Source organism: Tripterygium wilfordii, chromosome 18 (assembly GCF_013401445.1).
Source record: "Tripterygium wilfordii isolate XIE 37 chromosome 18, ASM1340144v1, whole genome shotgun sequence".
In the NCBI taxonomy this organism is placed as follows: Eukaryota; Viridiplantae; Streptophyta; class Magnoliopsida; order Celastrales; family Celastraceae; genus Tripterygium; species Tripterygium wilfordii.
In genome coordinates, this window is record NC_052249.1 from 9878441 (window position 1) to 9903563 (window position 25123).

Consider the following 25123-nt stretch of genomic DNA (forward strand, 5'->3'; position numbering starts at 1 on the left):
AAAAACACTAATTACTAATTCTCAACTAGTTCACTAAAAAGCACTGATTCTCGACTAATAATATAATTACTAATTTTAAGATTGAAATTACTTTCGTGGACTATAATTTCTAGGACCGTTAAAAAAATATGTCAAATCGAATTGATTGTCAAATCAATTTCAAATGTATATTAGTGAACGTCCATTGAAAAATTAAAAAAATAATCAAATTATCAATAACTAACCGAATAATCGAATAAATTAATGTAAAAAAGGACAAAAACGGATCATGATACCCCTAGTCGTTTCGGCGCCTCCGCGGTAACCGTCGATTGTGTTTGAATATCTAAATCAAACGGCTAGCGGAATGGTGGGACTGAAGTAGATCCCAATTGCCTCGCTAGGGAAAAAATTGTAGGGCATCGGCATGTCTGGAATAAAATGTCTCCTCCTAATCACTTTTTAGGGTCTTATTTTCCCTGTATTTTTTTAAGCCCTGTTCTGGTACGTTCCAACCGAAATCACTTAATCAACAAACCTACTCTGCACATCAGGCGTAGCAATACAGTGGTCATCGTCGGCGAAAAATGGGTGTCGAGAATAATTCTATTGAGCAGAATACCAACGGAGCAACTTATGAACATGTTGAAGCCCTCCTTGAGGTACAGATTGTTCTCATTTCCTACGCTTGTAGTTTCATCATTTTATTATTGCATTTTCTGCCTTGAAAACTGTTGGGATCTATTAAACGCCACTGGTAGATTTTTATGTCAGTTGTGTTTCAATGACAACTTGTTTCAGTCCAAGTGACCATTAACGTCAGTTACTCAGTTGTATGTGATTTAAGGTGGAGCGAGGTTTTGAATCCATTCTCTGAGACGGGATATGATGCTATTTTCCAATCAATAATTTGCATATTCAGTCATTAAATTCTGTTGTGTTCTTCATATGTGGCTGATTTCACATTTATGTTTGGTTGTTGTAGCTGAATTTCTTCAATTTTAATTGTTTTCCTTGCTTATGGAGTTCTGATTTCCTTTCTGATTCTTTCATGGAATGAGAAGTGGAATACTCTGTTAGACTGTTAGTAGTGGTTATACTTCAGTGGCCTATGCTCTTTAAGCTTGATTTGGTTCAGCGCTGCTCAGCATTATCTAGTTTTTGTCGAGCACTGCTCGAGCTGTTCAATTGACAGATTAGTTGCAGAAACTACTTATGGTGTCTTTTATTCTATTTACAAGGTCTCTGAATGATTATCTTTCCGCTACAGGAAGCTACAACTGTCTAGTATAGCACTACAGTAACTGGTTCGTGCCATACAACATCTCAAAACTCTAATGCATGTTAGTTGACTTTTAGTCTGTATTGTAAATTTCATAGGCTGCCAGATATGGCGACATTGAAGATGTCATCAGCTTAGTGTCTGTGGTGTTTCACTTGATTCTGAGTATTCAATGGGTCGAAGAGGTTAGTATTAGTATTTTTGCCTTAATTATATGATCTGATATGAACGTTATTAAGATATTTGTTCTCTAGCGAACCGCAATAAATTACCATACAGATGTCTATTTCTTGCTTATCTGTTATTGATTTGATTCATGGATCCTGCTTTCTCATCAACCAATTGGTGGCGTCTAATTCGTAGCACTTCGTACATGGAGTCCCTTAGTCAGTGAGTGTGGAAGGATGAAATGGATGGTCTACTGCATCTACCACTTACTTTATTTATCACAAATAAAAAAATATTTTAAAGGTATTGAGGGGGCATGTTCTGGCCCTGGTGAGATGTCCACGACCCAACCCTTCTGACCACTAGGTTTGGGGTTCAGATCTCTCCCTCCCTCTAAGATGAAGGAGGTGCACATCTAGTTAAGTATAATATATGAGTTCTAAAATTTCAATCATGATATTTACATCCATTTTTACAATCACTAGAGAACCAGGCAACCAACAATCTAAGGACGAAGACCATCTATCTCTAACCAGTCTAAGGACAGTAACCATCTATCTTTAAGGTGTGATTTGGGTTCTTAATGCCTTCAAACCTCAAATTCCTCTCTCCAGGTGGTCCAAAAGATGGCAAGAGAGAGTGTTGAAATCAAAATGTTTGTTTCCCGAGGTCTTCCTACAGAAATTACAGTCTTTCAGTTCGTCTACCACTTTTTTCCAATATAAAGCATTTTTCATTTCGTGTTCTCCGGGTAACTTGTATGACATGAGAATGATGGTTTAAGCTTGGATGAGAGTCTATACAATATTTACTTTGAAAAAAATGTTTGCTTGTAATTCAGAAATAAGCAAGCATATGAAGATTGAGAAGTTAAACTTGAAATTGCAACCAAGCATGTCTGATGAAATTTTCCCAAATTGCCCCTTTAAGCTTATCCTATGTGAACTAGACTCGAGTGCTCTTCTTGTTCTTTTTTCATTGTTCATTAGGTATAAGTTGATATCGTGTGTACCTCTCTGGTATGTCTATGTCGCAATTGTATGTTATGCCTTATGAACAATTTTTCACATCTATTGATTTTTTGATGGTAGTTTCAGTAAAGTCTTTTCTATGTGCCATTTTATGTCTTGTGCTTAATGAACTTTATATGTTGTGTCTTTTATTTTCATTTTTCCTTTAAAAGATAATTCATTAACGTAACTGCAGCACTACATATGGCTGCTGCTAATGGTCACCTCACCTCAATGTCGGTGAGTATCTTATCAGTAAAAGAGTGGTGAGCAGCCTGCTTCCAAGTATTTTCATGTTATCATCATAGATCAATGATTCAATGCAATGTAATGAGAAATACATCTTCTGCTCTGGCACATTCCTTTTATGCCAACCGGGATTCATGTCATGATGCTGTGAAATTCATGATGACATACCTTATTCCTTATTCAATCATATTTGGCTTCTAAAACAAGGTTTTCATACTTCCCTTATATTTGTTTATATTAGACTAAGAAATTTCAATGATCTGAAGAATTGTCTCTGTGCTATAATGTAAGTTGTCTTCTCTTTGTATGCATCTTAGTTTCTTAATGAATTGTTTGCTGATTGCTTCCCCCTACCTGTACTTAGCCTTGTAGATCTGCTTTAGGCCTTTAGCACTGACTTATATACACAATATTTTTCTGAATTAATCCGAAAGACCAAATTGTTTATTTTCAATTTTCTGACTGTGCTGAGAATTAAATCATACTCATCTTTGTTTGGTCATTGGTGTTGCATCCATGGTATAATACTATCCGTGCTGTTTACATAAGATCATCGTTTTAAGTTTGTGGAACTTGTATGTGGACAGGACCTCAATGCTTGTAATGTGGAAAAGAATACACCACTTCACTGGGCCTGCCTCAACGGTCAGATTGAGGTAATGATCACTCATCGATGTTACTTTTTTCTTCTTTAGGGTTCATTCCTTGATTAATTCTCATACTTATCAGGTAGTTAAGAAATTGATACTAGCAGGAGCAAATGTAAGCGCTTTAAACAGGTATATATTTTATTTCACTTCTTTAGTCATATAAACCGCGATGGTAAGTTCACTTAGATCTGACACCGGGTGAACGACATTTAGTCATGACATGACCCCAATGGATGAGGCTGTGACTCAGGGGAAGATAGATGTTATTGACGCAATTAATGAAGCAGCAACAGAGATGGAACTTACCAATGTCACGGTTTCTTAGGAAGGTATCAAAATTAACTGGTGAGGATTGATGTCATGCTGAATTACATTAATCTAAAAAAGGATAAATAAGACTAGGTAAAATTTAAGATAGGGACACAAAGAAAACTAACTTGTGTTTCTATTTTTAGTGAATGACTGGTCTTGCCCGAGTCATACGCTAGTACTAAGCCACAATAATATTGAGGGGAATTCTCTTTCAATCTCCTTTGTCATTTCCATGCAGAGACCAAAGAAAGACACACTATCTTTAGCACCTTCAAGGCCTATAAACTCAGCAATGAAAACTCTAACATTCATTCATCCCCTAAGCACAACGAGGAGGGAAGAAAATCCCTCTTCTCTATCAACATTTTCTTTTCCCTTCTCGTTGGCAATACAGGAGGGAATCATAACAAAAAAGAAAATACACTAGAGAGTTATTATATATAGATCAATAAAAATGGTTGCTGGCAAGGTACTTGTATCAGTGACCTCTATTATTCTCGTTGTAGGTGTCGTTCTTGGCACCATCGTCTATGTCAATAGATATCATGGAGTCAACAGGGAGCAGGACTTGTCACCACATATGAAGGCCGTAACGCAAATGTGTTCACCAACTGATTACAAGGAAGCGTGTATGAAGAGCTTGAGATCCGCAAACAATACCGACCCTAAAGAGCTCTTCAAGGCCGCAATCATGGCCACGACTGAGGCAGTCAAGAAATCACTCAACATTTCTGACTCAATTGTGGTTGATGCCACAAAGGAGCCAAGAATCAAGATGGCCGTGGATGATTGCAAGGACTTGATGGATTTTGCGGTTCAGGAGCTTCAAGCATCATTTAGTTCTGTTGGTGATAGCCAAATGCACACAATGCAGGACCGCGTAGCCGATCTCAAGAATTGGTTTAGTGCTGTCATTTCTTACCAACAATCTTGCTTGGATGGGTTTGATGACCCTACCAAGACAGAGCCTAACCAGTCTCACCCAGTTAAGGATCAATTGAGTAATGGCATGATTGATGCAAGCCAATTGACAAGCAATGTCTTGGCCATTGTTGACAGTTTAGGCTCGGTTCTTGAGAAATTCAATCTCAAGCTCAACCTCCCCAGAACTAACCGTAGGCTTCTTGAGGCTGATGGTTACCCAAGCTGGTTCTCTGGCGCTGACCGTAAGTTATTGGCTAAGGTTGACAATGGAGGTATCAGGCCTAATGCAGTTGTGGCTAAGGATGGTAGTGGCCAATTCAAGACCATTAGTGCAGCTCTTGCTGCCTACCCCAAGAACTTAAGGGGTCGTTATGTGATCTACGTCAAGGCCGGAATTTATGACGAGTACATTACTATTGATAAGAAGACAGTGAACGTGTTCATGTATGGTGATGGACCTAGGAAGACCATTGTCACTGGATCCAAGTCTTATAGCAAAGGCTTCGGTACCATGCAGACTGCCTCTTTCTGTAAGTTTTAGAGTTTTTAATACATTATTAAAGACCGTCTCTATTTGACTTTGACTAACAAATATGATAATAAATTAATGCAGCTGCTGTTGGAGAGGGATTTATGGCAAAGTCCATGGGGTTCCAGAACACTGCAGGTCCACAGGGGCACCAAGCTGTGGCTCTCCGCGTCCAATCCGATAGGTCGGTGTTCTTCAACTGCAGAATCGATGGACACCAAGATACACTGTACTACCATGCGCACAGACAATTCTACCGCAATTGCGTCATCTCTGGCACCATCGATTTCATCTTCGATTACGGCGCTGCTGTGATCCAAAACTCTTTGATCATCTTGAGAAGACCAATGGACAACCAATTCAACACAGTGACTGCAGACGGTAGGGCCGACAGACACTTGGCTACCGGGCTTGTGATCCACAATTGCAGAATCGTCCCAGAACAGAAACTCGTCGCTGACAGGTTCAAGATCCCATCGTACTTGGGCAGGCCGTGGAAGGAGTACTCCAGGACCGTTATCATGGAGTCAACTATAGGTGATGCGATCAAGCCAGAGGGGTGGTTTCCATGGGCAGGAAACTTTGCTCTTGATACTCTTTACTATGCTGAGTATGCAAACCGTGGGCCCGGTGCCAGGTTGGACAGGAGAGTGAGATGGAAGGGATTCCGTGGAGCCATTCCTAGGAGAGAAGCTCTTCAGTTCACCGTTGATGCTTTTATTCAAGGAAATCAATGGATTAGAGGGACTGGAGTTCCTATGTTGGCTGGGTTGAAACATTGAGGATAGGGATTGATTGATTAATTAATTAATGGTGCATTAATTCTTTTTTCCTGGAGTAGTAGTAGCTTCAGGGGGGTCTCTCAACTCATCCTCTCTGCCTTGATTCTTTTTATTTGGTGATGAGGTCCATTTGATTTGCTCAAACATAGTTTCACCGTCTTGGCCTTTACACCTCTTAATAAAGACACCATCATTACTATTAACATTAAAGTGAACACAATGCATAGACAACTAAATTTACTATTTAGGGTGCGTTTGGTAAGAGGGTAAGAATTTGGGGGTATAATTTGTTACCCATGTAAATGTTACAAGGGTAATAATAATTATGGAGAATAAGTGTTACCCTTGTTTGGTAAAGAAGGGTAAAATTTACCCAAGTATTCATTACTCTTGTTTGTTACGACTATACATTAGTGGTGTAATACCATTACCCTTGTTTGTTATTATTGTAATGAACCAAACTAGAAAAAAGTGAGATTATGTTTTTTATTGTTACGACTATCATGTACCAAAATTTTAAAAATATAGATACATATGCATATATATACACACACAGCCAGACATATATATATATAATAACAATTGTTAACAATTTCAACAAAATAATCTGGTAACATTCAAATTCATGACAAAGACGTAACACAAGAGTAGAGGTCATCATTTGGCCCGCGGGCCTAGGTCCGAGCTCGGACCTGCCCGACCCCTTGGGTGGGCATGGGCTCCATTTTTTGGGTCAGCCCAACCCGAAGCCAAACACCTCAGGCCAATTTTGGCTTAGCCCGAGCCCGACCCAGCCCGACATTATTTATTTATTGTATATTGTTATTTGTATATATGTATGTGTATTATATATATATATATATGTATATGTATATATATATACACAGACAGTGCATATATATATATTTATATGTGTGTGTATATGTATATGTGTGTATGTATATATGTATATATATGTATATATATACACAGATAGTGCATATGTATATATATGTGTGTGTATGTATATGTGTGTGTATGTATATGTATATATATACACAGACAGTGCATATGTGTGTGTATGTATATATGTGTGTGTATATATATATATATATATATATATATATGTATATATATATACCTATGTATATATATATACATATATATAATATATAATATATATGTGTATATAAAACTTATGAACTTTTAGAATTTTTTATTTAAAGGGGTAATAGGTTGGAGTAAAACTTCTCATTACTTTTTATTACCAGGTCCCCCACTAGTAAACTTTATGTGTAAAAAATAAGCTCAATTACTAAAATTTATTACAGGACTAAAAGTTATATTGACATAACAAACACAAGTAAACTTAAAATTTAATTACCCTTGTAACTATTACACCCCATTACCCTCGTACCAAACGCACCATTAGAGATTTATTCATCGATTTACCTGCCACTTCCAGGCCTTGAACCCAATTCTCGATTCTAGAAAGTTTTCATCGCCAAGATCTGGTGCACTCTTTTGCACCATTTACTTTATCCCAATTTTTCTCAAACATTTAAAAAAAATAAATATCTGTCAAACATTATGTATATATTTTGAAATATGCCAGAATTGGTTTGCAATTGGAGTGATAAAGCCTTTTGGGATAAATTCAATAGATGAAAGTCCTCTCACCTCCGGGAGGGCTTTAGACACAATTTCTATGTTGTCGTCCTTCTAGCATCGTTTTGTTGGGCGGTATTGCAGACACAGAGGTTAAGAAACAAAGCTAAAAGGGTCAATGGATGCCATTGACATATAAATATGGTGAATATTTCATGGTTGAAGTATTTTGCACAAAACATTTGGGAGATCTTATAGGTCATTGCCTATAGCCTTATAAAGAATGAATGTTGCTGCAAAACCACCCTAATCCATAACCATGTTTTTCACCTTCCATGTAAATGAAAATCATTAATTTTGTAACTTGAAAATTACAATAGGCTTGTCCAAAATCTTAGAATATGCTATTTAAGTATCAGCTCACTCCTAAACGTTTCTGTTCTCTAATTCTCAAACAACAATCTATTGGGAACACCTACACAAATATATCATTTCGGCTCCTCGATCCTCAAAAATGGAAAAAAAAAAAAAAAAAAGCCCTTTAATTTCAAGGTTTAATTCATTGATGAGGACACCAATACGATAAGATAGAGGCCATGAGGGATTAAGCATAGACAACATATCAATTATCAAGGCCCTACACAAAATTACCATGTGCTTGCTTGGCACCTGTGATTATTTCAGAACAATAAACCTATTACTTCTTGCAAGTATCATTTTCCAAACACCGATTCTGGGAGACGCAGGTCCCCTTCCGGTTTCTACATATCACAAGCACAAATGAGTAATGACACTACTTTTGGGAGCTGAAAAATATTTTTTAGAAAGAAAACAAGTAGCCACAAAGTTAAAGCAACCATGCCAAAATCGGATTCCACTCTAGAGCTAATATCATGGATAAAACAGACAACAAAACTGCACGGTTATATTTGCTAAGTCATAACATTTAGACTTGAGGTACCTTTTTGGCAGGAACCACAGACACTGCTATACTTGTCACTACAAGACATGAGTAGACCACCAGTAAATATTTTATAAGGCGCTTCAGCATATAATTTACCATATTCTTCATGTGGATTCAACATCTGATTCATCTGGCCGATCTATGTAAAGTTCAAAATCCTCCGGACTCCATCTGCAAATTAAGTGAAGGCGGAAGGTGGCCATCTTGATTCCCAACAAACGCTGCATAAATAGGTCATATCCATCATCAGGTATCCTACCAGGCCAAAAAGAAGAAAAAAGCTCCAAAAGCATTGCAAAAAAGTTGGGAAAACATGATTGTTATTAAGACACCAAAACTTTAAGTAGAGCCTGTATGTGTTATGACCAGCGACCACATTCCCCGATAAAGCAAAATTGCAATATATTACACATACTATTTCTATGTATATGCATCCATGTCGCAATGTGTAACAGGAAAAATATTTATACTGAAGAAAGCAATAACTATACACACCAAATTTTCCAGGGTTGTAGTTTAAAATTATAAAAGTTATGAACAGTAGAAAAAGCGTTTGTGAGTGATGAATAATCCATGGAATGAACCTGATTCCTCAATATGATGTGCATATTAGTATATGTGTGATACAAAATCCAATAATGTGGATTAGCTAGTAAGGCTGTAAGGCGAAACAAACCAGTATGCGAGCTGCCTCAGGTGACAAAGGCTTTCCCTCTTCACACACACTGAAATCCGAAACAAGCTCCACGACACCTGCACAGCACAAACAAAATCAATGATGCGGCAAAGCCCATTTTTTTACATAGACAAGCAGATAAAAAAAAGTAGCTCAGCACCTTTGTTCAGCCGAACAGGCATCCCTTGCTTCCTCAAGAAGGGCTCCATCTCATGAGTAAACTGTTCCAGAGGACCTTCCTTAAGCTCTACCTAAGGGATTCAATCAAAAATGCAAGCATTAATGTTAAGAGAAGACGCCATTAAGGTTACAAAAAAAAAAAAACAATGATATGAAAATAACAGCTTAGGATGCTGCTAAAAATCTTAGATATAACCCAAAAGCTTGACCATAGAAATTAGAAAATGAAATTGTAATAATAATTACAGCTGTACCAGTGTGTTTGGGCTGTGCATTACCCTTCTTTATTTCCCATTGCTTACATATCCCAAAAAAAGAAGTCAAATTAACTTGGCAATGTTTGGATGTGTGTTCCAGGTCTTTAGTTATTTTGCGCGAGTAGTAAATAACTCAGGTATCAAAGTACAGTTATCTATAAAGATAACATAGCTTTACCTGTTCTGTCACAGTGCTTCCTGTCCTTGCAAAGTCATATTCTTCGTACGCATTAAATAACCTGCAAGAATTATGATCAACAAGACGTAAGAAAATGTCATTTCATGGTAGATGGAGGTGATAGAAAATTTCAGACAGCTTAAACTCCAGTCCACCAGAAGCAAGAGGTGGATAATAATAGGAGGAAGGACATCAAAACCAATTTTGCTTCCGTAAAATATGTATAACAAGTACCAAACACAAACACAGCAAGTATCAAAAAACAGCTACAATGATTCCGTTTTTCTGTAGCTTAAAAGCCAGTGCTGAATTAAAGCAATCCTTCAAAACAGGTCCATTAGTTTGTGCTCTATATTATAAACTATATACATTAAAAAAAAAGATGATAACAGAAATACAACCGCGCAAGAAAGGCTACCAATACGTTTTTAGCATAAAAGATGATAAAATAAAGCTTTTCAAAATCATCGGTTATAACAAAAAGAAACTATTTGCTACCAAATGCTACTTTATTTCAACAAAGTCAAAGCAGAGGAATATTGACATTCAACAAAAAGGGGCTTGCAATTATCATGCTCACAAGCCAAAGGAATTACACGGCACAGAGCATCCACATATATGCATAAAAAATATCATCGATGAACCAAAAAGGCTAACCTCTTCGAACCAGAGGACAGTTGATCTATTGCGAGAAAATATAAACAAAGTATTTAACTGCATGTAGTTAAGCCTACTTTAAAATCCTGCTAAAAAGATGGAAAAGAAAATAGTACTACATAATTAACATTATAGGGCCTAACAAAAAGAAAACCAGAAATTCTATTCCAAGATCCTCCCTATTGCCAACACCAAAAGGTAACATGAAATTTCAGGCACATCGACGCTAGAAAATACCTTTCAACCTCTTCTTTCGACAAATTGGTAAATAACAGACCAGCATTACCATGCAGAAGCTACAAGGAAAATTAACAAAACAGTTAGAGAACAAAAAGTCTAATAAATAAGAAAAGAGCACCAGAACTCATTAACTATCATCGTTACCTTAGAAACTTTATGGATGCCTGGTCTGACCTCATCACTAACAGATCGACCCAAAGCAATCTGCATGACTTTATTCGACCCAAGGAAGAACCTGCAAGAAGCATGCTTATACTATAAATATCGGTAATTTAGAAATTTCATTAAATTTTTATTTTTTGTAAGAGATGAGCCAGTTAAATTGCGTTCAGCAGCTGGATGTTCATAACTAAATCCGATGGAATACAAAATAGTAACTGATCATGATCCCCTTAGGAAAAAAGCTCATGAACCTGATGGGGTAAAGAAATAGGCGACAAATAAATGTCCAACCAGGCCATATAGAAGAAGTTTCATCAGCAACTTTCAAGCAACAAATCAGACAAAAAGAATACTCAATGTTCAAAGACGTAATCCATAAACAGTTGCATGAACTTCTTATCCGGAATTTTGTTGCAACTCCTTCAAAGATGGAAGAAAAAAGTTTAACAAAATTTATACAGAAATTCGGAATGAAGATGAAAAGCATCATATTATACTATAAGATCATGAAATGAGGATTTCAATGAATGAAATTTCAAACTCAAACTTCTCTGCATACTTGGTTTGAATTCTATCACGTTTTGAAATGCAGCTACTAAATAACTCTACTTTTAAAAAATACTACAGGAAAATAGTTCCGCTCTATTTTTGATTCAAAAACCATATATTTGGAGTTTCTTGATCTCTCCCTTCCATGCATTTACTTGGCATCCAAACACGGGATAAAAAGCACTATTTTCCTCTTCAGTACTTTTATGTATTACGTGGACAAGAGCCTTGACTCAAAGATTCAAAATCAAAAAAAAAAAATAATTAGATTTTAAAAAAATACCTGCTGCTTGATTTCAATTGCTCTCTGAACTCTTTGAATTTCAGGTTCCTCATATTCTCAAAAGAGAATACATATGCAGAATTGTAACTCTCAGCAGCCTGTCTCATTGTATTCACTATCGATTCTTTATGTTCTCTCCCCTTCTTTTTCGCCTTCGACAATGTAACTGCAATTTTCACAACACCAAATCGCCACTGAAGTACTGAAGAACATGAACTGCAAACAATATCCTGTCTACATATGTTTTGTTGGAGAAACACCATTCATTAAGCAAGATTTGTGGAAAAAAAATATTCAGCATTTTAATGACTTTCTTTCAGACACCTCATTAGCATCCAAACAATAATTAGTATAACAAATGCATAAGATTGATATTCCACAAGATACAAAAATATTCAAATCAGAATAACCCTGACACCCTGTTCTATTACTTATTGCTGAGACGCTAGCGGAAAATTTTGGTTCGAAGTAACGATCAATCGAGTAGAAAGAGGACAGCCCAAGCAAAGCAAAAGCATAAAAATGTTCGAAGTGGTTCGAATACTAAAACCAAGCGAATATCCTCACCCGGACCAGTATTAGCAAAAGTAAATATAAACGAAAACAAGATAACAAAGTAGACCTGCTCGGTTGCGCTTAGACTTTGGCATATTGGTCTACTGGAGCAACAATGGCGTCGCGCTTTCTTCTCGATTCTTTTGAAGAGAACTCGCTTTCCTCTTCTAGGCTTCCTCAGATAGGGTTTTAATTAGGGTTTTGTTGTCCTTCAAACCTAAAGTAATGAGACCTGCGCATGGGCCAGAAAATCCAAAAAAAACTCGGCCCGTCTAGGCTGTTTTTCTAGGGCTTGGGCATAATTATTATACCCATGGACCGGACCTATGAAAAGATTACGGCCCAATTTCCCTCTTGTCACTGTTTTTTATTTTTCGAAGGAAATAAAAACATGAAACGGGCAAAACAAACAATACCTTAACGTTCTCATTCTTCCGTTCGTAACCGTCGGAGGCCGCAGCGCCTCTATCTCCCTGCGAGCTTCGTCTCTCTCCCTCCCATTCTCTCTATATCTCTCTAGGTTTGTTTGGCAGAGTCAGAGATGGAGTTCGTGAATCCTGAAGGACTCCGTTTAGATGGTCGCCGCGCCATGGAAGTATCTCTCTGTCCTCCTTTCCCCGTCTTTGCAATTATCTTCTATTTATGAAAAATCGATTGTCATTCATCTTCTTGTTATTTGTCCAATGTCAGATGAGGCAACTTCGAGCTCAGATTGGCGCCGTCTCGAAAGCTGATGGGTACTTGTCGCCCCTTCTATTTTGTTCAAAGAATTAAAACCTGCTAGTGATTTCTTTTTGCTATAGATTTCTTTTTTGCTTCTTAAATTTCAGCTCAGCTGTTTTCGAGATGGGCAACACCAAAGTTATTGCTGCAGTGTATGGCCCTAGAGAGGTACTCTTCAACGATCAAGTGTTCGTTATGTCATGAACTAAGTAACTAAATAGTTTGATGGCTTGTTATTAGAGTTGTTGTTCTTTCTACACTGTTTTTAGGTACAAAATAGGAGCCAACAGATGAGTGATCAGGCACTGGTATGGCATTCCATGCACATATGTTTACTTTTGAAAATTTTGGCTGTACAAAATTAGGGATTGAGAGTTGTTTCTTATCCTGCATATATACACTTTAGGTGCGTTGTGAGTATAGCATGGCTAACTTTAGTACTGGTGATCGAATGAGAAAACCAAAGGGTGACAGGTTTCATGCTCTTTTCCCTCCTCGTATAAGCTATGGACAGTTTTTTCTGTGTTGACATTTTTTTTTTACTTATGTGGAAGATGGTGTTTCTTGTATTAAGTATGAACCTATTTGTTCAACTCAGGCGATCAACAGAGTTATCTCTTGTTATACGCCAGACAATGGAAGCTTGCATATTGACTCACTTGATGCCTCATTCTCAGGTTCTATTACAATTTCTTCAAAGCCTTTATATATTGAATGGGTACTGCTTATTACTCTTTTCTGAGACCTTATATATGTCTTCTGCAGATAGATATTTTCGTACAAGTTCTCCAAGCAGATGGAGGTATTTTAATACTCAGTTGTAGTTGGCTTTGCAGCGCTAGATCCTAGGAAAAAATCCGTCAAGTCTTCTTTCTAATGTGAATTTGAGAAGCTATGATCCATGTGTGTTTTCCCATGGTCTTATTCTTTGTTTTGACATGAAATCCAAGTTATTTCTCTTTATGAGAAAAAAGGTCGTACTCTTGTAGAACTCTCAACTTTTATAAAATAATTGCAAAATTGCATGTACTCATGAGGTCATGTCTACCTGCTAGTTAATTGTCTTGTCCCATACATAAGGTTCTGAAAAAAAACCCATCACCCCCTTTCCACCACCAACACCCCCCCCACCCGCGCATGGTAAACCAGTGCTACCCAAATGCATCAGAAGCCTCTCTTTCTTTTTTTCCCATGCCTTACAGATTTCTTCTCTTATACACATATTTACAAATGTTCTTAATTGGAACGAATGCAAAATGCACAACCGCCACCCATCCCACGCTTTGTGGAATGCAGCGATCCACTTATGCCCAGAAGTCCTTAAAGTCCATAGCTACAGTAACGCGGAAAAAAATTTAAGGTTAAGAGAAGGCAAGTGTTGGACTAGTTCTATGGGCCACCTATGATGGAATATACTTTGGATATGTTTTTCCAAGTTGTCCCTTTTCATTTTAATTCCAGTCTCCATCTGGTGAGCTCGAGAATGACTGGTTTACAAATGGCAGAGCTTGTCCTGTGCTCATCATGAAAAAAAATATTTATCATTTGTTTGAATGCTGGGAAATGTTTTCTGAAATTAGCAAGGTTGGTTTGGTGAATTGTATTGAAATTTATCATCATGTAGAACTGAAATTATTTTTTTTTGAATGAAAAAAAGTTTTATTCAAGCACCAAGGGGGTGCAACCCAAACAAATTAGAAGGGGGGGATAAACATATGATCAAAAATGTTCCCAGAAAAGGAAGTGCCCCAGAACCTAAGGCAATCAAACCAGGTGACTAAGAAAGTGTCTATGGAGGATTCTTTGCTTTTGAACACTCTGTTATTCCTTTCCAGCCATAGCATCCACATCACAGAAATTGGAATTAATTGGATAAAACTTCCTAGCCTTTTGTCCCTGCTTACGCCCTTCCAAGCCAATAATTCCTTGTCCACTGAAGAATTAGTGACCCAAGAAATGCCCAGCAGCCTCAGAACATTTGCCCAAATTTTAGAAGACCACTCGCAGTGCAAAAGAAGATGACTGATAGATTCCAAACCTGCTTTACAAAGGCAACATCGGTTTACCAACGGAATGCCTCTCCTTTGCAAGTTATCCATTGTTAGGATTCTACCCCATACAGCCTCCCAGCAGAAAAAAACACACTTAGGGGGAGCCTTAGATTTCCAAAGCCATTGCCAAGGGAAATGAGAGTGCCCATTGTGCAATTTATCTTTCAGAAGTTCCTTATAGAATGAACTCACAGAAAAAAGATTGTTTTTTGCTACCTCCCAACAAATTTTATCCTCACAAACAGGATTGATCTTTGCACTATAGACAAGGCTCCAGAAGTTTGTGAAAGTCAACACTTCCCAATCTTGTGCCTCACGAATGAAATTGATATTCCAGGAAAAGCCTCCATCATAGACTTGAAGTAATTGGATAATTGAAGCATCTTTCTGTGTTGCTAAGGTGTATAAATTAGGAAAAGAGTCCTTCAGAGAGGTGTCTCCTGCCCAATGATCGTTCCAGAAACTTATTGAGTTGCCCCTGCCAGCTTGGAAGCGGGTTAGAGAAGACCAAGCCTCCCAACCTTTCATTATATATTTCCACATACTGCAGCCATATGGTTCTTTGATCTGCTTCGTGGACCATCCATAGATACCAGTGCCATACTTGCAAGCAATAATTTTCCGCCACAACTGATCTTTGTTGATGGCAAACCTCCATAGCCATTTACCCAGTAAGGCCTTATTAAATGTGATCAAGCATTTTATCCCTAGGCCTCCAACCTCTTTTGGGAGCTTAACACAATTCCAATTCACCAAATGAAATTTCCTACTCTCCATTGAATCGCCCCAAAGGAATCTACACATAATTGACTCAAGCCTACCAGCAATGGAGGAGGGGATGGGGAGAATAGACAACATGTAGACAGGGAGGTTAGATAGTGTACTTTTAATGAGAGATAGCCTCCCTGCTTTAGATAGATAGTTCCTCCTCCATCCTGAAATTATTGTACTTGAATTTGGAATGCTTGTCTATAGGCACTCGATCTGCATGTATCAATGCTGCGACTCTAGCCCTTGCTGATGCTGGGATTCCAATGCGTGACCTTGTTACTTCCTGTAGTGCTGGTTACCTCAATAACACTTCTTTGCTTGGTAAATTCCTCAGTATTGCCTTTTCAGATGTTCAATATTTATTTTACTATTTTATTCAGTATTATCATCATGATATCAAGTTCTGTTTAGGAGGTTATTAAAACTGATATGTTTTTTTTAAAAGAACAGACTTGAACTACGTTGAAGATAGTGCTGGAGGCCCTGATGTCACAGTTGGAATTCTCCCTACATTGGACAAAGTGACTCTACTTCAGGTAAATATCTGAGAATTTTTATTCTTTGATTATCTCTTATGTAAATTTAATGTTTATGTTGGAATATACATTGGGTTATTGGTAAATACTGTTTTTATTTTTATGGAATACAGTGCCGTTGCATGTGCTGTGTATTCGAGCAAATGCTTCTATCTACAATCTCTCTCTTTGTTTCTTCTTCTGTTTCTTTCTTTTTTCCTTTCATCAGATGAGGACTGTAAGACTCTGAAATATAACCCCACTATAGTGGTATTGTTGGCTATCATTCATTAAAGCTTAAAAGTTAGTATTCAAAGAATGTTTGAGCCATTGACCCAAAGAAAGATTCGATTAGTAGTTTTATTTTGTTCAATAATTATTTAAAGCTAGATGCAGTTCAGTTTGTGGAATCTGAATGCATTCATGATATTCTTGGGGGGGCATAAATTTTCTTTTACCCAAAGGATACTGCAGAAAGGTGCCTAACTTCCTTCCAAGTCCCAACCAAGCCACTCAACTAGATGCACATGACAGTTGACCCAGAATGCCTCTGTTCTATAGTGACTACCACTTCCGATGTTTTACAGTTTTCCTTTTTAGAAATGGAAAACTTGTATCTTTACTCTCCATCATGAGTTGTGTCCTCTATTTCCATGATTTTTTCCCTTCACACCCCACCTTCCTGCTGAAGAAAAATTCCAAATGGACCAACTGGAAAACTTTATGGTGTAACCGGAAAGAAATTCATGAGAAATCATATACTTGGGGGAATGTCAAATTAACATAATAATAATTGCTGTTTTTAAAGGCCATATTAGAGAATTACAGAAGTGAAAATTCCGTGAAAGATTAGCAAAGTGCAATGGGTACTTAATAATTTGTTTGATTACATTCGATGTTGCTTAATCTATGTGCCTTATATGCACATCATAATTTGCATCTTTTTGTTTGGTTTCATGCTTGAGCTTTTCTGCCACTGGTTTAAAATTCAAGTGCTTGTGATAGTTTTTCACAATTTTTAGTATTCAACTTCTATGATTCTTTCTTGGACCTCTGCCGGTAGCATTTATGATTTTCAATTTGGCTCGGCAGCATTCTCTGCGTATTGAGTCAAAAGTTCTGCTTCTAGTGCACTTACCATGATGTTTCCACAATGCAGATGGATGCTAAGTTACCCATGGACATCTTCGAAAACGTAATGCAACTTGCAATAGAAGGCTGTAAAGCAGTAGCAAATTATATTCGAGAAGTGAGAACGAAAATCTTCTTCTACTTCTTGATATTCGTTTTCTCACTGTCTCTTCATTTAGATTATCTTAGTCGACTCACCTTTGCATTCATTCCATATACCTGAGAACATCTTTGGATTCATATTTGGGAAGGCCAGGAATTTATTGAATACAATACTTTGCTTGGCAGGTATTGCAAGAGAATACAAAGCAATTGGAGGTTCGCCGCGGTGTATAGGTTTTGATCAGGTTTGACAAAATAAAAATATTATTATTTCATGTTTTGTCTAGTAATTTATTACTGAGAAGAGACCTAGTGTGATGCTTTCGCCAGAGGGGAAAGACATTGACAACTTCATGCAGCTTAGCCAGTTTAACTTTTGTTATTTGTTGCTGCTTGTTTGTTGGTCAGATAACTGTTCATTGCTTTCCTTTGGCTATTTTCCCTTGCATAAACGATGAACTATTGTGAGAAATTGTAGTATTATTCAGAATCATTCCTTACCCATGTCTACTGCCAGTCTGCCAGTGTTTATCATTTTTGTAGAAACCAGAATTACTATTCTGAATAGCTGGCAATAGTGGTCTTAGTAATGAAGTGAAATTTATGGCAATTTTAGACCAATAAAGGAAAAGTATATTACTTGGACTAGAAAACAGTCATATTAAAATAAGTCATTTTGTGGGTTGGAAGTTGGAACATAAGTTTATTTGAATGTTTTTATTGGGCTTGGTATGATTACTTGGTGAAAGCCTTGTTGGATTGTGATGTGTGAACTTAATTTTCATTTTTAGTTGGAAGTGGTTAAATTATGTGTGAAAAACATACAAATATCTGACTGTTTTAATTTCATCATTGATGTCATGTTGAATGTAATTTGATAAGTGCATAGAATTTATGTGACAAACCGCAAATGATAGACTAGGGATTGCATGGTACTCAGAGATTCTGTTTCGTCAAACAAATATGGAAGGGCAATGGAGCTGCACTAATGATAATCAGATTCAGATGTTTATTAATTTTGATGTATTTTTTATTTGTCATAGGGTTATTCTTAACTTTTACAGACACAGGATTTGAAACTTGCACCTTATGCAAGTATAATTAAGGAGCTAGGCACCACTAAGCCACAAGAGCTCCTTACAATTTTGATGTAATCTATTACCATTTAATTTTGAGCTAATGGGCATTTCATTCACAAATTGCAGGTCTTTTATTCATGTTGGTACACTTGGCCTGTCTAATGGGGGAACACTGGGGTCTTCCAGTTTCCGTCAGTGTTTTAGAATATTGGATGCCGTGGTTTGCGTTCTGGTTCTGTTTGGGACCAAGCTGAATGGGTGGTCTGATTGTTCATATCAGCCTATCATAGTCAATTTTTTGCAATGGAACTGTATTATCCAAATTTTCTTACTCTGGAAGAAATTTCTGCAGTACTAGTGTAGGTTGTCTTTATAAAACGTTGAAAATCCAATTTTCAAACTTTGCAAGCAATGTCTTCAATGGTTAACCGAGTTGATTGGGGAGGAATTCAGTTGGGAGAGGTAAGTTCAACTCGCTGCATCCCCACCTTTTGATTTATCAGGTTTTTTGGGAGCGGGACAATTCAAGAATTTGAGGTTTACATTGGCTAAAAGTTCAGGGCTCCTATCATTAAAAAAAAACAATTTGACTGCTAAAAAAAATAATGTTATTTCAGACGATTAACAGATCCATGTAGGTGCCGAAAAGCTAGAGAACAACCGAACAGTGCATGATGTTATTTTTCACGTGCTTTAACCGTCCCTAGATGTCAAAAATACTCGTACCTGTCGGGTATCTGCATAATCCGTCCTAACTCAGACGGGTATGCCCCGTTAATTAACAAGTTGGGTACGGGTACGGGTATTTCTATGGGGAAAATAAGCGGGGCAGGTACAAGATGGGTTTATCGAAATCCAACTTGCCCCATACCCGTATATTATTAATTGCGTATACATTACATATAATATTTATAACTTATTTATATATATTGGTTATAGTAAAATATCTACATGATTTTCAATATGAAGTAGTTCATACTTCTAGGAGAAACAACCAGTTGGCTGACTCTTTGGCACGTCACGGAATGGATTGTTTAGACTCTCTTATATGTTCATAGGACGTGTTTCGCACTCTAATATTTTGCATTGTTTGACTCTTTTTTCTAATGAATCTTTTGCACCTCAAAAAAAGTTATAGTAAAATATCTAATTCACGATATTAGAAGTTTAGCTTATTCTATAATATCTTAATTAGGCTATATCATGTTAGGTTTAGGTCTATGCTCTTCTCGAGAATTTTTTTTCAATTTATTAATTTTTATATTTACTGTTAAAGGCCGCGGGACGGGTAAATAGGCAGGGATTACCCACCCCATCGGATACGAGATGAGGCAAAGATTAAACGGGTATTTTAATGAGGACGAGACTTTCTCTCTCACTTTCTCCTGCACTTCTCAATAACTGGCTCTGTTAACTCTTATGTCTTGTGATGAGTCTTATAAATTTTCTCTTCTAGCATTTCATTTAAGCTTATGATTGAATTTTGTTTTCTGGAGTCATCGCATATATGTATGTAGGGATATTTCTAGACTAGAATGAAGATATAAATTCTGTTTAAGGGATTTTTTTAGCCTAATTATGCTGAATTGTTGAGTATATTGAGTATACGTGGAAGCTTCATAAGTACATACGGTGATTTTTTTAGGGCTGGGACTGCGTCGGTTTTATCGACCGTTATCGACCAACCGACCCATTATCGGCCAACCAAAATTCAACCATTAATCGACCCATATAGTCGGGTCGATAATATCACCCAACCCATGTAGAGATGGGTTGGTTGACAGTTTTTAAAATACTCAAAAATCGGTTGTTATCGGCCAACCGACTATCAAAAGAAATTATTATAAAATATAAAATGTTAATAATGTTAAGTTAAGTATATTATTATTACTGAAATTATTAAATGTTAATTGTTATTGTTGTTTACTGAAAGACAAAAAAACGGCAACGTGTTAACCCATTCCCAACCCTATTCCACACAAACCCATTCCCTGTTCGTCACAACACGAATACACAAAACTCTGAAACGGTGAAACCGAGCTATAAGCCGCAGGGCATAACCCTGTTCGACACAAACCCAGACTCTACTGTCAAATACTTGTGCTTTCTACTTCTTCTCTCACTGTGTGAGAGTCTACTGGCTACCCTTGAGAAATCTCACTGTTATGGCTGTTATCACAGTCATCGGCATGGAGTTGCTGCTTGACAAGCAGTCGCCGAGCCCATGAGTGTTTGATGGTGGTCGTCGAGATTCTTCGATCTCCTTGGCGCAGAGGAGCCTTTGATGGTTTTTCTTCCCTGTGTAAGCAACAAATAATTTCTAGGGATTTACTTTATTGTACAAAAAAGAGTATAATCGACAGTTTTTACTTCAATTAGTCTTTGTACAAAAAGAGTGTAATCTGAGTTGATGAATTCTCTACTTTATCCAACAATCCATATAAATATTGAACTAGTTGTTTTGAGTTCAGTTGTTTCTTTATCATTGCATACAGTGAAATGTAATGGTAGCCGGCTAAAAAGCATTACTTGGTTGGAGAAGTTATTTGAGTCCTATTCGATATTTTCACTTAGTTATTTGGTTTGGTTTCTTTGATTGCTTTGTTTTAGAAACGAAAAATGAAAAAAGAAGTTATTTGAGATCATTGCATGTACCTAATTGGTTTTTCTTTTTTCCTTCTTCATTCTGGTTTTCCTCCATTTTATGCCAGTGTTTCTAATAAGTCCACAAGAGAAGCAGAAGGCCTACGTGAGTATTCGTAATGATGACCCACATTGCCAAATCCAATTTGAAACACCCACAAGCTTTGTTTTCTACATTTCGATGCCAATCAACGTCTGCGCAGTACGTAGCATCAAGAGCCAGAGATCCCACGTTTGAGAAACTAATGCACAAGTTCAAGAACTTCCTCAAAGTGATTGCTGTTCAGGACCTTATCCTCGCAAACCCAAACAAGAACCCTCCTTCTGTCTCCCTTGATTTTCTCAACAGGCTCTCTCAGAAGCTACACCTCAACCGTGGTGCCACATCCTTCCTCCGCAAGTACCCTCACATCTTCCAAATCTGCTACAACCCCACCAAGGCCCAGCCGTTCTGCAAGCTAACAGATATGGCAATTCAAATCTCCCGCCAAGAAGCGGAAGCAATAAATGCTTCCTTACCAGTTGTCATTGACCGGCTGGTTAGGCTACTATCCATGTCTGCATCTAGATCATTGCCTCTGCGTGCAATTTTTAAGATTTGGAGGGAGCTTGGACTCCCTGATGACTTTGAGGACTCGGTTATATCCAGTCATTCTGATCTCTTCAGGCTTTCTCCTGGAAATGAACCAAATACCCATGTGCTTGAACTGGTGAAAGAATTTTCTTCTAACCATTTTACAGCCGCTGTTGAGAATTGGAGGGTTTTGGAGTGTTGTAGGGAGGATTGCAGTGTTGAGAGAACAGAAATTCAGTTTAGTTTTAAGCATCTGTATCCTCCAGGGATGAGATTAAGCCAGAACTTTAAAGCCAAAGTCAAGGAATGGCAAAGGATACCCTATGTGGGGCCATATGAAGATGTAGGAAAAACGAAAAATACTAAAGCAGGAAAGGTGGGATTGGAGAAACGGGCAGTTGCAACTGTTCATGAATTCTTGAGTTTGACAGTGGAGAAGATGGTGGAGGTGGAGAAGATCAGTCATTTCCGGAAATGTTTTGGGATTGATTTGAATATAAGAGACTTGTTTTTGGACCATCCAGGAATATTTTACTTGTCAACCAAGGGGAAGAGACATACAGTTTTTCTGAGAGAAGCTTATGAGAGAGGATGTTTGATTGATCCTAATCCTGTGTATGATACAAGGAGAAAGCTTCTTGATCTTGTCATTCTGGGACGCCACGACTTGATTGCCTGTGATTCAAAGTTAGCAGGCAATGCCGGGACTGAGGAAGATAGTTCGCAAGATGATAATACCGAATGAAGTAATGATATTTGATCCTTTGAAACTTGTACTTTTTGAATTTGCCTGTTTGCCTCCCCACATTGTCACTCTTTTACATGTGTGCAAAAACTTGAATGCCTCACTGAGGAACTTTTGTGATGGTAGGGGTTTGGAGATGGAACTGGCATCTGAGAACACCCAAACCTCAAATGAATTCCTCCTATTCACTGAATCACTGGAGGCAACTTCGGGAGCTGATTGCCAGTTCTGTATCAAGCGGAAACTGCGGGAACCATTTGTTTGGTTCTGATGAGTCCCGTAAGGTCAGTGTCAACTATGTAACTGTTTTTGATTATTTCTTTATTTAGCATATGCCCAGTTTGACTGTTTGAGATAACTTTTGGTGTTCTGTCTGGTATGCAGTATGCTTATAAGGCGTAAGGCAGTGAGGGATGTGTCTCTCATAGTTCCGGCTTTCCTTATGTTTGGTTGCGGGAAAATGTGGCAGAATTAGAGGAAGTTTTTCCCCCTAGTGGTTTGAACATTTTTCTTGACAAAGAGATACCCTTTTGAATGATTATCAAACTTGGGAAAGAAATGATGTCTCGGTCATTCTCGGATTTGTTGGCATGTGAAGTTGATGATTTTCTTTACTATGGCAGATGCTTTCTAGTGGATTGTACATGGTTGGTTTGGTCAAGCATCGTTTTTTGTACGACTAAACCTCAGAACTTGCATTCTTTATTCATCTGATCATCTTTGGTCACGTATGGTTGATTCACCTTGCTGTTCTACTTCAAATGAGTAATTACTGCAGCTTGGTTTAGTAAAGGTTGAAATTTTTTCATAGATTTGATTATCACCAGAATGATTGGGAAATCTTGAATAGTGAAAATACTTCTCATGCTTATGTTGTTAGAATTTTTGTTTCTGCTTTATGAGTTTTTTCTTTTTCTTTTCTTCCTTTTTTATAATGTGTGAAAGACATGCAATTGCCAACTGGATTGGGTTGGTGCTTGCTGGAATGAAAGCAAAGATTCACGCATTACACTTATGGGGGTTTTTTTTTTTTGTGAACTTTTCTTTTAATATCTGTTACCCTCTCTTCTGTCGGGAAAAAAGTCTCTCTAATTTTGTTCTTCATGTGTATACATATTTTCGCGACTTATGCACTTAAGTTTTTTATCTTTTTCTTTGAGTGCAAAGAAATTTTATGCAGGGGCACAAAGAGAGTGCCACTCAAAGAAAGAGTGCAAGGAAGAACAAGAACAGAAAAGTAAAAAACAACTGAAAGGAAAACAAGGCCCGTCAAGTTTTGATCATGGAGAGCCAAGATTAATGTTATTATTAATAACATTGTTATGCTTGCAGATTAAGATATGAATTTATGATTCTTTTGGATGCCAAATGGCAATTGCGAATTACATTCATTTCAAATTTTTACCTCAGTACATTCGATTTGATCTGTGTTCTATTTAAGGCCTGACTAAGTACTGATCATTGCAGATAAGCGCTTAGTTGTTGCATGTTATTGATAATTTTGTGTTTTGCCTTGCCATGGATTTACCATATGTTATATGGACTTTGATGCTCTTATTTCCATTTTCAATGACTAGTCTAATTATGAACTCTGATCTGATAATGTTTGGTTGTCTAGTATGTGCTATATGCCGAAGGGTGTCAACCTGCTGAAGGTATTGCAATTTACAAGTCAGCACCTAAGCCTGCTCTTGAGCCCTTCGCTGATGTACAAAGAAAATCTCAATGACCAAACTGGAAGGGTTGATTGCCCTACAGCAACGGTCATCTGAATTGAGTATGGCATCATCTATTACACATTTTCACTTCACCATATGTCCTTTGTTGATAAATTTTACAGTTCATGCTAGTAGACGCTAGAAAGTTGTGGATGTATGTCAAAGGAATTCAAAGAGATGGTGAACTTGACTACGTTAACTCTTAGCGCAAGCGGGAGATCATGAGTTCAAGTTTCATGGGTGTTTCCATTATTGCAATTTGCAATATGAGCTATTGCTCAGCATAACGTGTGCAAACGTCATTTTGCGTTATCTTCCAGCATTAGGCCTCGACTCTGGTATCAATTGGTTCTTGGGATTGTGGGTTCTTCCATGTGACTCGGGGTTTACTAGTTAGTTGTCCGGTGGACAATTGGGTGGGTTCCCATTACCAAATTTTTTTTTGAAATTTGGTTTTAGATGCTCCAAAGTGGAAGGAATTTACTTGATTATCCAAGGGTGGATTGGGCACATGCCTACTGTTAGTGCCAGATACCCCCAACCCTATCCCATTTATGGCTTATTTTGTAAAATGCTTTGTTGGAGCATCACACCATTCCCATCCATAACGGCGTTGAATTCTCTCAATGTCAACCATGTTCAACCCTCAATTATTAATCAAGTCCAGCTCTTATCTCGTGCTCTTAGTCTTGCGAATTCACACAGAATCCCTTACAAATACCAACTGCTTCTCCCATCTCTGCACACTCTACCATTTAGAAAGCAAAAAAGACTACCACTATGAAGTCTGAAGTGTGTCTCCTCGTCTACACTCTTGCCATTGCCTATGCTGCAGCTGCTACTTCTGCCACCAATGGCAGGAATGCAGTGGGCGCCTGGACGCCGATAACTAACCCCA

General features: G+C 37.6%; 4 protein-coding genes and 1 pseudogene across 7 annotated transcripts; 4 read left to right on the top strand and 1 right to left on the bottom strand.

The window, feature by feature from the left end:
- Positions 1 to 566: 566 nt before the first annotated feature.
- Positions 567 to 4150, top strand: LOC119983461 (annotated as a pseudogene).
- Positions 2672 to 6029, top strand: LOC119983963 (pectinesterase-like). Of its 2 annotated transcripts, XM_038827705.1 has the most exons (4): positions 2672 to 3344; positions 3418 to 3467; positions 4157 to 5104; positions 5188 to 6029. In XM_038827705.1, exons 3-4 carry the CDS (start codon positions 4231 to 4233, stop codon positions 5883 to 5885), a joined length of 1572 nt encoding a protein of 523 aa, XP_038683633.1. In that variant the 5' UTR covers positions 2672 to 3344; positions 3418 to 3467; positions 4157 to 4230; the 3' UTR covers positions 5886 to 6029. The 2 variants fall into 2 exon arrangements, with proteins under 2 accessions (XP_038683633.1, XP_038683634.1); XM_038827706.1 differs by lacking the exon at positions 3418 to 3467.
- Positions 6030 to 8253: 2224 nt separating this feature from the next.
- LOC119983770 (mRNA turnover protein 4 homolog) lies at positions 8254 to 12382 on the bottom strand. Of its 2 annotated transcripts, none has more exons than XM_038827497.1 (8): positions 12241 to 12382; positions 11619 to 11784; positions 10769 to 10859; positions 10622 to 10680; positions 9728 to 9788; positions 9273 to 9363; positions 9113 to 9189; positions 8254 to 8657 (listed from the first exon to the last, which is right to left on the bottom strand). In XM_038827497.1, exons 1-8 carry the CDS (start codon positions 12266 to 12268, stop codon positions 8541 to 8543), a joined length of 690 nt encoding a protein of 229 aa, XP_038683425.1. In that variant the 5' UTR covers positions 12269 to 12382; the 3' UTR covers positions 8254 to 8540. The 2 variants fall into 2 exon arrangements, with proteins under 2 accessions (XP_038683425.1, XP_038683426.1); XM_038827498.1 differs by having other exon boundaries at positions 11619 to 11852; positions 12241 to 12338.
- Positions 12383 to 12574: 192 nt separating this feature from the next.
- On the top strand, positions 12575 to 18975 carry LOC119984777 (exosome complex component RRP41 homolog). Its single transcript, XM_038828888.1, has 12 exons — positions 12575 to 12768; positions 12864 to 12910; positions 13004 to 13064; positions 13166 to 13204; positions 13303 to 13370; positions 13495 to 13573; positions 13662 to 13698; positions 15923 to 16039; positions 16169 to 16254; positions 17393 to 17482; positions 17653 to 17711; positions 18672 to 18975. Exons 1-11 carry the CDS (start codon positions 12715 to 12717, stop codon positions 17698 to 17700), a joined length of 726 nt encoding a protein of 241 aa, XP_038684816.1. The 5' UTR covers positions 12575 to 12714; the 3' UTR covers positions 17701 to 17711; positions 18672 to 18975.
- A 1541-nt stretch (positions 18976 to 20516) lies between these two features.
- On the top strand, positions 20517 to 24315 carry LOC119983287 (protein ROOT PRIMORDIUM DEFECTIVE 1). 2 transcript variants are annotated; one of them, XR_005464598.1, is made up of 4 exons: positions 20517 to 20847; positions 21257 to 22508; positions 22634 to 22791; positions 22892 to 24315. XR_005464598.1 is itself a non-coding variant. In XM_038826947.1 (2 exons), exon 2 carries the CDS (start codon positions 21308 to 21310, stop codon positions 22505 to 22507), a length of 1200 nt encoding a protein of 399 aa, XP_038682875.1. In that variant the 5' UTR covers positions 20517 to 20847; positions 21257 to 21307; the 3' UTR covers positions 22508 to 22627. The 2 variants fall into 2 exon arrangements, 1 of the variants encoding a protein (XP_038682875.1); XM_038826947.1 differs by lacking the exons at positions 22634 to 22791; positions 22892 to 24315 and having other exon boundaries at positions 21257 to 22627.
- The last annotated feature ends 808 nt before the right edge of the window (positions 24316 to 25123 follow it).